This window comes from Mixophyes fleayi, chromosome 3 (assembly GCF_038048845.1).
Source record: "Mixophyes fleayi isolate aMixFle1 chromosome 3, aMixFle1.hap1, whole genome shotgun sequence".
In the NCBI taxonomy this organism is placed as follows: domain Eukaryota; kingdom Metazoa; phylum Chordata; class Amphibia; order Anura; family Limnodynastidae; genus Mixophyes; species Mixophyes fleayi.
The window spans coordinates 280,598,080-280,612,839 of NC_134404.1; the positions used below are offsets into that span (position 1 = coordinate 280,598,080).

The 14,760-nt window shown below is 39.0% G+C and overlaps 1 protein-coding gene across 1 annotated transcript in view; it reads left to right on the top strand.

Annotated features, from left to right (window-relative positions):
* The window catches only part of LOC142143243 (uncharacterized), a 42,417-nt gene extending 28,360 nt beyond the window's left edge, over positions 1-14,057 (top strand). The window contains exon 4 of the mRNA XM_075200955.1: positions 13,958-14,057. Within this exon, the coding sequence (XP_075057056.1) occupies positions 13,958-14,057 (100 nt within the window). The remainder of the gene's footprint in view (positions 1-13,957) is intronic.
* The last annotated feature ends 703 nt before the right edge of the window (positions 14,058-14,760 follow it).

Genomic DNA, 14,760 nt, shown 5'->3' on the forward strand with positions numbered 1-14,760 from the left:
ATTAGATACATTTACAACCTGTTTTTCATTTGGGATAGTGATAGAGACTCTTCTTGTTTTGTTGAGCACCTACACTCTAATAATTTTGGTTTGAAATTTACTAGCTCTGTTAATAGGATTAACAACTTCCTGGAAATCAACTTATTGGTGAATGAGGGATGTATAATCACACAAACATTCCAGAAAGAAGTACACAGCAACCAGTTTTTAAATTATAGAAGCTGTCATCTGGATAGTTGGAATAAAAATATTCCAAACAGACAACTCCTTAGATTGCAGAGGAACTGCACATCAGACGAGAACTTCTCCAATCACACAGAATCTCTTCTTAGGTCTTATTCAGAACAAGGCTATCCACAATTACTTTTGGATAAAGCCTTTTTAGAAGTTAAGAAAATCAATAGAAAAACATTACTATTGAAGAACCAAAAGAAGGAGAATGGTTGTAAGAAACATCGGATTGTAAGGCACATGTGATGTCTATTAGTCAGTATAACTCTTATTCCAAATGTATTAAAAGTGTTATAAAAAATAGAGATGTGCGGGCTCGGTTCCCCGAGAACCGAACCCACCCGAACTTTGCTATTCGAGTACCGAGCCGAGCAGGCTCGGTACTCTTCCGCCCGCTCGGAATCCAAATTGAGGCCGAACGTCATTGTGATGTCGTCGGATCTCGGGCTCGGTTCTCGCGATAACTGAAATCCATAAATACCCGCCTCCACAGCAATCCATCGACATTTGACAGAGCGACAGAGCAGGGTGTAGTCACAGGCTGATTAGAGCAGGGACAGAGAATATACCTTATTCTTCATCCAATTCTGATAACAATTGATAGAGAAGAGAGGAGGATAGAGGAGTCTTTTTTTTCAATATTTGGCACTACAAGTGTTTTGGGGTGTCCCCCATTCTTTTGTATTAATATTTCTGGCTGTCAAAAGTCCTGTTTGTCAGCAGTCTCAAAAAATTATATTTAGCACTCCAAGTGCTTTTGGGGTGTCCCCCATTCTTTTGCATTAATATTTCTGGCTGTCAAAAGTCCTGTTTGTCAGCAGTCTCAAAAAATAATATTTAGCACTCCAAGTGCTTTTGGTGTGTCCACCATTCTTTTGCATTAATTTTTCTGGCTGTCAAAAGTCATATTTGTCAGCAGTATCTAAAACAATTTGTAGCATTACAAGTGCTTTGGGCTCATAATGAATTCAAAGCAGTCCACATATGAGCAGAATGATCAACCAGGCTCTGTCACCAGTCCTGATGGTAGTGTTCCCAGTACGTCATTTGGGAAAGGTTATTTCAAACTACACAGTCTTTTGAAATCAGGCAAAAAAACACACACCCAAAAAAATTTACAGTGTTGAAGCGAAAAAGAAGTGTAACTGAGGAAAAGTTAAGTGCCGATAAAAAAAAAATTGCAGTGGCAAAGAGAGAATGAGGCCTTCACCTTTGTCTATTAGTGGCAGATCAAAAAATGTTACCGAGCCTACAAGTGGTGCACAACTACTCTTACGCGTCAAAGCCGAGCTGCAAGATATCAGTAAGGCAGTAGAGGATAATGTTTGCTCTGAATCACAAATGACACCAATCCCTGTGGAGAGTCCATCCAACAGTGGGATATCTAATTGTGAACATTCTGTTAGTGTACCCATAAAGAGAGACCATTTCAGCAGTTCTGCTGATGTGTGCCTGAACAGCCCGAGTGTAGCCGGTGGTACACAAATTGAGGATGCCACTTTGGAATTAGAAGAGGGGGAGATTTGTGTAGGCGACAGGGGCGCTAATGATGATGTTGATGATTATGATGCAGACAGATACCAAATTGCCTTTCTCAATTTCTATTTATATTCTAGATTATGTAACGGCTGAATAGTTTTCTATTTTACTCCTAGTGGAGAGGGGATCTGATGCAGACAGATACCAAACTGCCTTTGTCCATTTTTTTGTATATTCTAATTATACAGTCAATGCAGGCTGCTTTTGTTCTATTTTACTACAAGTGGATGGGGGGGGGCTGATGCAGACAGATACCAAACTACCTTGGTCCATTTATTTTTACTTTCTAATTCTACAGTCTATGCAGGCTACTTTTGTTCTATTCAACTACAAGTGGAGGACGGGGACAGGGGCATAGATAGCCACCAAACTACCTTGGTCCATTTATTTTTGCTTTCTAATTCTACAGTCTATGCAGGCTGCTTTTTTTCTATTCAACTACAAGTGGAGGGCAGGGGGGCATAGATAGCCACCAAACTGCTTTGGTCCATTTATTTTTACTTTCTAATTATACAGTCTATGCAGGCTGTTTTTTTTTCTATTCAACAACAAGTGGAGGGTGTAATATACACCCAAAGACGATGGCTGCATTGCCAATAGGCTAAGATGAAGAGGAAGACAACCAGGTTTGTGTGCAGAATTAAGGACGGCCTACCAGGGATTAAACTGTTTGATTCCTAATTTATTAGCTTTAGAATTACCTTACTTATTCAAGAAACAGGTAGAGCACTAAATTAGGTTATTTTATGCCCAAAAACATTAATTTTTAAACAAAATTGCAAAACCAAACCAAACAAAACCAAAACCAAAACCAAAACACACAAGGGCGGTTTGGTAAAACCAAAACCAAAACCAAAACACGACGGTAATCCAGATCCAAAACCAAAACCAAAACCAAAACACGGGGGTCAGTGAGCATCTCTAATAAAAAATAACTTTGCAATTCTTAAGCATGACGAAGTATTAATGACTATGAGTAAGAAAGATCCTAGAGTTATTTTCAGACAAGCAACATTAAAGAATAGGTTAGTTCTTAGCCATTTCAAAAGAAAGGATGAAACTAGTGTAAGTGCCATGAATAAGTTGGTGAAAACGAATTGGCTTCTTTAAATGTGGCAAAAAATCTTGTATAACATGTATATTTATCCAAAACAAAAAAACACGCTTTTGCTCTTCAATAACAGGGGAGAACCATGCAATTAAACCCTTCATGAACTGCCCATCTAAATTTGTCATATCTATTACAATGTAAATGTGGGGTTCAATATATAGGTAGAACCACTAGAACATTAAATATAAGGTTTCTTGAACATAGGATAAATATTTTGAATGGCAATTGTTCACACAGCCTAGCACGTTATAAGTTTATACAAAAACAAAAAGGTTCCACGGAAAGTTTACAAGTGACTGGTATTGAACATATTACTACATATTGCTACTACCTACTATAAGGGGTGGAGATAGATTTGCCTCCCTATGCAAGCGAGAGGCGTTTTGGATTTTTTTATTAGATTCAATGGGGGGTAATCAATTGTTAGCCAGAACCGCTAAAATCCCGCGCTCGAAAAATATTACCGTTAATACGGTAATATCTCGCTGGATTTCAGCTCGCCGCTCCCTGAGCGGCGAGCTGAAATCCAGCAAGTAAATTACCGCATTAACGGTATTTACGCGTAATATTCCCGTATTAACGGTAATATTTTTCAAGCGTGGGATTTTAGCGGTTCTCGCTAACAATTGAATACCCCCCAATGATTCCTAAAGGGCTAAATGATTGTGTTGAACTGAATATGTTTTAAAAGTAACTATTTGCTTTTGCTCATGGTTTTTTTATAACTAGTTTATTTATGCATCAGAAGGTTTTAGAATATAATTGTTTTAATGCTATTTATGCATGTTCAGCTTTCTTTCTATATATTCTATTAGTTTTTTAACTGGTATTTGTCAAATCTTTTAAGATATGTTAAATATGATAATTATGTGAAGTTTATCATTGTTGAGAATTAAATAAATGGTATTTAGGATATCTCTCTATAAAATGTGTGATTTTTTTAATCATCTAGCTTTGGCCAAATGAGTTAGTAATAGGTTTCGGGAACCAGAGGATGTGGGCTCAAATCCTGAAGCTTTCAAATTGTGCTTTATATTGTTTACTTTTGTCTTCTCCTATATTAAGTTAACCGAGAGTGAATTGGATATATAGACTATTATTAGGATAGGTTTTTATTATTGTAAGACAAGATAAAAAGGTTTTTACCTAAAAAAAAAGTGTTGTTTGCATAATTAGTTTATCCACTGAAGAAGTTCATGAAAATATATTATGTGGAAAATGCACCATTTATGGGTAATTTGGTCTGTTGCCAAATGTATTAGAATACTGCTTAGTGTAGTAAAAGCTGTAAGTTCAAATGCCTTGGCAGTAGTTTATAATAGTGAATCGATCTTACATTTTATAATATATATTTTATTGTGTATGTTTTTTATTTTAATTGATTTACTATTAATGTAAGATTTTACTTCTAATGAATATGATTACAAATCTTTTATCCACAAGTACCATCACAAATTGTATTTATTAACGATGTATACATTTAATATTAAAGACACATGTGAGGGTTAATTAAATTCCTGTTTTGATTGGACACATTGGGCCTGAGTCATTAAGGAGAGCAAAGCATAAAAAAAGGAGTGAATTTGCACCTGGGTAAAACCATGCTGCACTGGAAGGTGAGGTAAATGTAAAATGTGGGGACAGATTTATATTTGGGATAGGGCATATCCTAAATCAACTTTAATTTCAGTGTAAAAATAAAGCCATCAACTATTTGTGTGTTAGTTGAACAAAAAGCCAGTATTTAACTTATGTGCAAAATAATAAACTAATTTGCACCACTTGCATTGTAACATGGTTTATCCCGGAGAACTTTTAGTCCTTTTTTTGGCTTACTTTCCTTAATGACTCAGGCCCATTGTATTTAAAAGGCAGTTCATATGAAGGAAATGACATCTATGAAGAAACCACACTCTTTAGTGGAGAAAAGCGTAACATCTATCATTATAAGGACCAACGTGCTTAATTATCCTCTGAACCATCTGAAAAGGAGAGATTGACACCTTAATGAAGTGAGAAAGTAGGAGCAATGCAGACATATATGACTTTAGAAAGCTCTGTGATTGACTTTCAGTCTCTGTAACTATTGTTAGATTCAAACACAAAGAAATAACAAGTGAAGTAAAAGCAAGTTTGATCAGCACTGATATGCTCTTAATATATGATTTCTATAATAATATATATATATATTGACATATCTCTTGATTGTTGGCCCATATCAGTTTTGTGTCATAATTTTAAGGCAGTAAGGTTTACTGTTGTGTATGGAGGACTGAGCAAATAGTCTTTTACAAAAACAAAAGAACACCAGCGCCAAGGCTAAAATAAATCTGAGATAGTAATGTTTACAAAGCAAAAATTTAATTAATTAGAAACATCCACCTTCTAATCAAGAAGCATATTTTTATTGCTATCAATAACAGTGTAAAACAGTAAAATTCTGTCAAATAAAATAAGGTAAAATAACCCCACAGTGTACACTGTAAGTCACACATAAACTCATGCTGAAAAGAGCATGAGAGCATGTAGTATATTTCCAATTGAGATAATGGTAGTAGGTAAAGTCACATCCTTGGTGAAACACACTGTTTACACAAGTGTATAGACAATGCACTGTGCCTTATTGGTTACTGCGCTATAGTCTCAAATGAGCTGATATAACATGCAACTTTCACAAGAAAAAAAGCACAATCACAATTAGGAAGATCAAATTCTATAAAATCCTTCACAGTCCAGCAACAATAAAAAACATAAATATACCAGTGTGTAATGGTGATATTTTGTAACACATTTCGTTATAGTTAATATAACTTCATCAGAGGATACTGCATGGAATGACTTATAGACTGACTGCTTTCTATACAGCAGGTATACACACCTGTATCGTTTCAGTAATTAGGTAGGTGGATTTAAAATCTAGTGAAAACTAAGAGGGCTTTCAATATTTATTTATTTATTTACTTTTACTGTAAAAATGTTTACAAAGCTATTGAAAATTTAAGTTTATGAAACACATTTTACCTGTCCTTAGTTGTTTCTAGTGGCAGCTGTCCAATAAGCTTTTGCTGAACATTTGCTAAACAATGATTGTTTTACTCTTAATGTGAGAAATCAGCTAGTAAATTCACTGTACACTTTAAAATAGTTTCCCAATGTTCCCAGGACCTTCAATCAATATTGCTGAGTTTAAAAATAACAAATTTATTGATGGCAATGAAGAAAAAGCAGATGCTTGTCCCCACCATAAATATCTCATGTGTAGCTCTATTTTACTGTTCTCCATTGTGAACACAAAGCTAAACACAGCAGCATAGATCTCATTCAGCTGCACTAGATTGCAAATGCACATAGAAAAGAAAAAAAAAAAATCTAAAGTAATGTTACTGTACATATAAAAGTATTATAAATGTATTGTTAGGACTCTTTATATTTTGAAAAACTACATATTGGTCTTTACACTTTTTGTTTGTTATTAAATCAATAGATGCAGCTCCATCCTTATTTCAAAAGCTAAGAAATACAAATGGTGAGGCCATTTCTTATTGTTCTCATTTGTTAAAAGATACGGTACATCAACAATGGAGTCCGAGCATGAAGGCGCTCTGTTAAATTTGTTTACAGGTATGAGCGCATTTAATTTAAACCTTACAGATGTTATTTGCTGAAAAGAACCATCTCTGTACTCACAAGCCATTTATGAGCACTTATTTGTGATTTGCTATCACTTAAAAATTGAATAATGTTATTATTTTGTAGCGCATCGCCAGTTTCCAAATGCACACTTCAAAATGTTACAAGTATAAGAAAACAGGAGGAAAAAAGTTATAGGCATGTGAAAACTGGAAAATACAAATACAAAAATAATGTCAAATATATATATATTGGGGTAAGTATCTATTGCTTTTGCTACTCTAGACTTCCTTTGCCGTCAATACTCTGGTACACTCAATCCATAGCCCTAAACTCCACCATGTCTTATGTGTATAAAATAAATAAATGTATAGTATTAAAAATTACTGTTGTTTATTTCTATTCTGGAAAACATATATATATATATATATATACACACCGATTAGCCACAACAATAAAACTACTGACAAGTAAAATGAATAACATAGATTATCTTGTTAGAGTGGTACCTGTCAAGGGGGTAAATGTATCAAGCTCTGATTCTGAAAATCCAGCGATTTTTTTCGCGGGTGTTTCATCTCGCAGGTGTATTAAAGTGAGATTTGATGTAAAATCGCTATTTACAAAATCGATTGACATCAAAGTCCCGACTGTTTGCCACTCTAGCTATACAAGTCTCAAATGTATGAAGCTGCAATTAAGCAAACATTTCTGAGTTTCCTTGAAGAATCGCTAAATACAACATGCTGCATCCTAGCTGCATGACTAGTAAACACGTCAATGTTACACTGCCCTGCCTGTACAGCCGCAGGTCCGGCGACTGTCAAATGTGTAAAAATAGATAAATGATCCAAAAAAAAGCGAGGGGTCCTCCCGACCGACCACTAGTAACCCTAGTGCTGCCAGCCTATTGCTGACTGAGTGAAAATCAGGGAAATATTTGCGTGGGGTTCCCCCGATTTTCACATAACCAGAATTAGACAAACCAGCTGCGGTGAGTGGTAGTATAGCAGGAGGACATGCGGCAGGAGGTCCCCCTGCCATAATGACAACCAACCCCAGGCTGTTCAGCGCTGGGCTGGATTCCCTAGGGAGTGGGATCCGCCAAAAAACACCAGCGGGCTTCCCTCTAGTGACACCCAGCCCAGTGCTGAAAGCACTAGGGCTCTTCCTACACCCCTGGGAGCAGTGGGTGGGTGTAGGGAAAACACGGCAATAATTACGTTTTTTGTTTTGTGGAACTACAAGTCCCAGCCAGCCCTGGCTGCCATAAACAGTGTGGGCATGCTGATGCGTGTATAACTACAAGCACCAGCATACCCATGGCAGCCAGGGCATGCTGGCACTTGGAAAACCACAAGTGCTAACATGCCCTGACACCCAAAGCTGGCTGAGACCTGTAGTACTACAAAACAAAATGTTAAATAAGCCACAACTCCCTGTTTAAAACCACATACTTTTAATAAAAATAATAAAACCCCAATAAATACACTAAACACCCTCATTCATACCACATAAATGTATTAAAAATAATAAACCCAATATACTCACCAATTTGATGTTTCCATGTGTTGTCAGCGCCTATTAATCCAAAAATGCTTGTAAACCATGTCCAAAATAGTTTGTAATTCGAAATGTCCTGCTTGAAAAGTCCCAAATAAATTGTAATTCCAAATATCCTCTGTTCTTCTTGGCTAGAAGGACCGCCTTGTTTCTTGCAGTCTTCTTATCTTCCGCCCAGGAGTGTCCTCATATTTGTCATCCAATCCGGAACATGCTTGGTTAAAAAAAATTAAAAAGAGGACACACAACGCAGGAACAGCTTGTACACTGTACAAGCTCTGATACGCAATGAACTTAGCACAGCCGTGAGGTCTATTTATAGTATAAGGGATTTCCTCATAACTACTTTTCAAGCAGGACATTTGGAATTACAAATTTATTTAACATTTTGTTTTGTGGTTCTACAGCTCTCAGCCAGCCATGGGTTCCAGGGCATGTTGGCACTTGTGGTTCTCCAAGTGCCGGCAAATGGCCAGAGATAACCAACGATTTTTAAGATCAGAGTAAAAACCGCAGTTTAATACATCTGGCAACTTGGGGACTAAAATCGAGGAATATTATTTGCAATTTGCCGCGATTTTAAAACTCTGAAAAAATCAGACAAGTGAACAGTTAGTTCTTGAAGTTGTGTTGGAAGCAGGAAAAATGAGCAAGTGTAAGTATCTGAGACACTTTGACAAGGGGCAAATTGTATGGCTAGAAAACTTGAGTCAGAGCATCTCCAAAATGACTGTTCTTGTGGGGTGTTCCCAGTATGTAGTGATTAGTACCTACCAAAAGTTATCCAAGGAAGGGCAACAGAGTCATGAGTGCCCAAGATGCGTGCAGAGCAAAGGGTAGCCTGTTCGGTTCAATCCCACAGAAGAGCTACTGTAGCACAAATTGCAAAATAAAGTTTATGTCAGAACGCACAAAGCATCACAGCTTGCCGATTGCAGTGGCCTCTTTCAGCAGGGTACTGAATTTGAGGAACATGACATAGAGTTCAAGGTGTTGACTTGGTCTCCAAATTCTCCAGATCTCAATACAATTGAGTATCTGTTGGATATGCTGGAAAAAAAGTCAGGGCCATGCAGGCTACACTTAGCATCTCAATATTAGGCAGGCGGTTTTAATGTTGTGACTTTGTGTATATACATAATTAAATTATATGATTTATACCTCAACATCAATTTATTAAATTATTAAGTAATTAGCTTTATAGGTTAAGCCGCCTTGCAGTTGATGTTTTCCACTCTTCACATGACCCAACAACCCCACAACTTTAACTCTTATAATAAATTGAAGACCAGGAGGCATATTTGGTGAAAATAGCTCATAACTTTAAGTATCTCTGAAATGTTGACCAAGAAAGAAAGAGCAATCCATCAGCTCCAGTCAAACAACAAATAAACCATTGGGGTGGCAGCTGTTACCCCCCTGCACTACCAGGTCACAAAGACTAGTTTGGGTACGATATTGAGACTGTGAATATGTTGACAGTTATACTGTTCATAGCAAAATTGTGACAATGTAAATGTCAAGACATTCATTCATTTGATATGTTTAAAATTATGTCATTGTGATTGTCGGCGGTATTAATGTCGACAATCCCAATGTCGACATTCCAAGGGCAATGCCAGTGTCATGACATTATAGCACACGCTAGATCTATTGACACATGAGGATTCTCTATGACCTTGGCCCTGAGGACTTGGGAAATCCCCAGGTTAAAAGTAGACTTGGCACAGGTCAAGTTTTCATTTTGCGTCAGGGGCTCCAGTCAAGATCAAGTTTGAATTGTTTGTTAAGAGTTTAATATTTTATCAAGCATGTTTCGGTGGATTATTTTGGTTGTTTATCAAACTTGAAGGATTGCTTTTACTAGAATTTTTTCTTAAAGCTTGGAAGAACTTGGATCGATTTTATTTTATTTTATGGACAAGCATAGATAACTAGAATTATTGCAGATGAAGAATCTGGATGTTGGTGAGCATGTTGGTGAGTATTACTGTTTTTTTTAATTTATTTACAGAAACATAATTTTTACAACATCTTGTGCACTACAGGTCTGGGTAGGCTCTGGGTGCCAGGGCATGCTGGCACTTTGGCACTTTTGTTTCTGGGCTTGCTGGGACCTATTGTGCGAAATGTTGTCTTTACATTCAAATATATTTTATTACTCCACATTTACCGCCCATGGGTTACTGAAGAGCCGTAAAGCTACCTCGTGGAAGGAGGGTCTGCTTTTTATTTTTACTGAGCATATCTTCCTAGGGAATCCAGGCCCATGCAGACCACACTGGGGCTTGTTGCTATTTTGGAATGGGGACCCCACACTGTGATTTCCCCTGCTATAGTGCCACAAGCATCGGCTGGCAAAGCCTAGTGTTGGTTCTAGTAAAATCAGGGGGGACCCCTGATTTCTGCTTTTGACAGTCACAATATCATCCTTTTAAATATGTCAATAGAATGAATCTGTCGACCTTTACACTGTCACCATTTTGCTGTCAACAGTATATCTGTTGACATATACACAGTCACCAGAGTGACTACATCCCACAAATACTCCCCTTGCTCTGGCTTAGCACTGGAGCCCCTGCAAGGATGTTGGCTAGGACCACTCACAAGGGTGGGTGGTGATAAAGCCATAGCCCCACTTTGAAGTAGAGTTCTCCAAGATGACCTTTTACACTTCCCATAGCTGCTGGCTATTGTGCTTTCCCAGCAAAGTGAGGTTCCACCACCATCTCAGCCTTTTACCACTTCTGCTATCCCCTTGAGCAATTGCTCTATAAACTAAAAAATAAACCCTCATTAGTTTAATTCACCTGGTCTGGGCTATATAAATGAGCATACCTAAAAATTTTCATGGGATCCCTCAATTCATGGCTACTAACCCTCCTTTGTGCCTTGTCCAAAATAGCCCTGACACTAGTGCCCCTCCAGAACCTCCTGTGTATTACATTTCACCAAATTATCTAAGTAATAGACCAAGAAGTCATAACCACCATTAAATCTGTCTTTAGATTCAAAATAAGGTTAGTGGTCTTGCCCTTCCCCAGGTAGTTTCCACCTCAGTACATGCCTAAAATGCAGGGAAGATGGTTATGTCCTTTGCCATGGAATTCGTTGAGGCCCAATAAGTGTAAGAATGTCTCACAATCCAAACTGGCGGAATTCTGTGGACACACCTGTAGCAGACGAGATTAACTGTGAACAACAGTATACATAAAATGTACCAACATTTTATAAAAAAAGATCTAAACAAAGTGCTGTCTAGCTTTCAGGGAGATGGAACCTATGCCTTCCCTGCTGCATCTCTAAGCTGGCTTGGTAAATTGTAAAACATAAGAAGGGCTCACTAATGGCACTAATTCTTTGAATTTTACCCAATGAAATATAGACAAAGCATCCACTATGGGGTTTTCCACCCTTGGTACATTCTTAGCCTTGAATACTATTTAAAAATTCAGTCACATGTGGACATTTTGATAAAAAGAATGTGCGGTGGAGAAAAATCCACACTGATTATTTATAGCCTGAACCACCCCTAAAATGTCATACCAAAATACAATATTATCCCTTATCTAGCCTTCCCCTACACCTCCAAAGCTCCAAAGCCACAATAATGGGAACCATTTCTACTATGAGTAGGTTCTTAGTCAACCATTATACCACCCTAACCCTCAGGTCATCCCTGATATCTTTTGCGATCTACTGCCACTCTCTCTAGTTTCCTGCAAAAAATCTTGGTGATTGGATTAATCCGGCATGCAAAATTACGAATGACCAGCAGAGACTGAACTTTCTTCAAAGTGACCTTGTGTACATTATAAATTAAGCCAAATGCCTTGCACAATTTCTGCACATTATAACCTACAGGAAACCTTCTTAAGTACAACAATCCAATGGTAGGTGCCTCTGATTTCTCCACTGCTCCCAGAACACCAAAGGAATTAAATAAGGCCTAATCCAAAAACAAAAGCACTTATATTTTTTGAACTATCAGGTCCCATTACGAAGAAATCATCCAAATAATATGCTATCCTGTGCTCATCTGTACCAGTTTGAATGCAGTAAAATACTGTCAGGAGTCACTGTGCCCGCAGGACGCATTCCGGCCGTCTCCATGACGACCGGGACATCACTTCCTGATTTCGCCCATTGCCTAAGCAATGGTCGGGACACTAACTTGTAGCGCCACATCCCGGCATTAAGGGCAGCTGGGCGCATGAGCAACTATTAGATTACTCATTAATTAACCAGCCCCTGAGGCTGATTTACACCAGGCTGGTATCCTTGTTCCTATTGATCAGTCTCTGTATATAAGGCTTAGTTTCCCTGATGGTTATAGTTCTCAGTTTCTGTGTGCTAGCCTGCTCCTGTGCTTTGAACCTGTTTTGCTGTTGGATTTCTCGTGTATGACCCTTGGCCCTGTTTATTGGATTTGATTCTTGCCTGTTGCCCTGACCTTTGCTTAGTTTCTTGGTCCTTCTTGTTTGCTGCCAGCCCTGACACCTTGCCTGATTTTGACCACGGTGTCTGCTTCGGACCTAAGACCTCGACCTGTTACTGACCACACCTGATTCTACACACCGCTACTCTGCGCTAAGGTACGTTCATAAACCTGTACTACTTTGAGTATAACACCTGGGGGCATCCGAGTACCAGTGTGCATAACGAGCTCTATGGGGAAAGCGGCTGCTATAGGTGAAGACCTCTCCATCTTGTTCTACTGGTTTATGATAAGACCGCTAGCCAAAACATTATAACTGGCCTGTGAAGAGTGGAAAACTGTTTCCATTTATGAAAGCGGGACAAATCCTTCTCCAGCTCAAGTTTTGGCGGGCCAAATCCAAACTCTATCTCAGATGGTCTAAAGTCTGTTGCATCGTTTGTCTGCACAAGAGGAAGCTGCTAGAGCCTCACAAGCCCAGCAAGCTCCCCTGACCTCTACTGTGGAACCCAAATTGAACCTGCCAAATCGATTCTCCGGAGATAGAACCTTATTTCACAACTTTAAGGATAGATGTAAACTTTATTTTCGCCTTAGGCCACACTCATCTGGATCGAAGCTTCAAAGGGTAGGCATCATTATATCCCTTCTGGAGGGTGATCCTGAATCCTGAGCATGTAGCCTTGCTCCCATGAGTCCTCCTTTACAGTCCGTTGATGCATTCTTTGATGCCCTAGGGCTGCTCTATGATGATCCGGACAGAGTTGCCTGTATCTGAATCACATCTCAGGGCCCTGAAACTGGGTCGTCGCTCTGCTGAGGAATATTGCGCGGAGTTAAGGCACTGGTCCACGGACAGCAAGTGGAATGATCCGGCACTCTGGAGTCAGTTCCATTTGGGCCTTTGCGAACAGATCAAAGACTCCCTGGTGCAATACCCAATCCCAGCTACACTGAAGAGTCTAATGCAATTGGTCATTAAAATTGATCGCAGATTTAAAGAGAAAATAGCTGAGAGGGATACTACCATTTTCTCGTGCTCTTTTCTGACTCCTCCTGCTGCACCTTTTGAAGCCGCTGAGCCCATGCAGCTAGGTGCTTATCGCCTCACTTTGGAAGAGAAAACCTGGAGACTTACTTTAGGCCTTTGTCTATATTGTGGCAACAGGGGCCATCTCCTCCGAAGCTGTCCCAACAAGTCAGACAAGTCGGGAAAAGAACAGGCCTTGAGAACGTGGAAGAGGTTCATCTAGGTCTGCAAATCATATCTTCTAAGAATGCACTCCTGGTTCCTGCGGTAATTTCCTTTGGTGCACAATCTACATCTGTCTCTACCTTCCTAGACAGTGGTGCCGCAGGGAATTTTCTGGATCTGGATTTCGCACATTCATTGGGGATTCCTGCCATTAAGCTATTTTATCTTATTAATTGTTCTTCCGTTACAGTGATCCTGGGACACCCCAGGCTGCAGCTCCACAGTCCAGTCAGCGATTGATCGTGCTACACCTGGATGACATCCTGATTTATTCTTCCTCCATGGACTAACACCGCCTTCACATGAAGCAGGTCCTTTCTAAACTTCTGCAGCATCAACTCTTTGTCAAGCTGGAAAAGTGTGAATTCGAGGTTCAAAAGGTCTCATTTTTAGGATATATTAACTTCCCGAATGGGTTCTTTATGGATCCTAGCAAGGTCCAAGCAGCCTTAGATTGGGTACGCCCAACTAATCTGAAGGCCGTTCAAAGATTCTTGGGCTTTGCAAATTATTACCGGAGGTTTATCCATTCCTTCTCTGACCTGGTAGCTCCTCTTACTGCCCTAACCCATAAAGGGGCTGATGCCGCTAATTGGACCTCTGATGCTGTAGCCTCTTTTGAAGCCCTGAAGTCTGCCTTTGCATCTGCTCCAGTCTTAAAACACCCCAATCCTGAATCACCTTTCCACATTGAAGTGGATGCCTCTGATAGAGGTGCTGGTACTGTCCTGTCCCAGAAGGAACCTCGGGATCATAAATTGCACCCACGTACTTATTTCTCACGGAAATTCTCAGCTGCTGAAAGAAATTAGTACACATTATTGAACCACAAGTATCTACCTTCATTTTTGAATACCGATTTATAGGAATCCATCATTCAGACTCGTTTTATGTACCACATGTGAACTATCCATGTACATGGAGGGACATTGTTTACACCTTACAATTAATTTTTTACCAATATCCATCTTGTTATTACATGCATACTGGCAG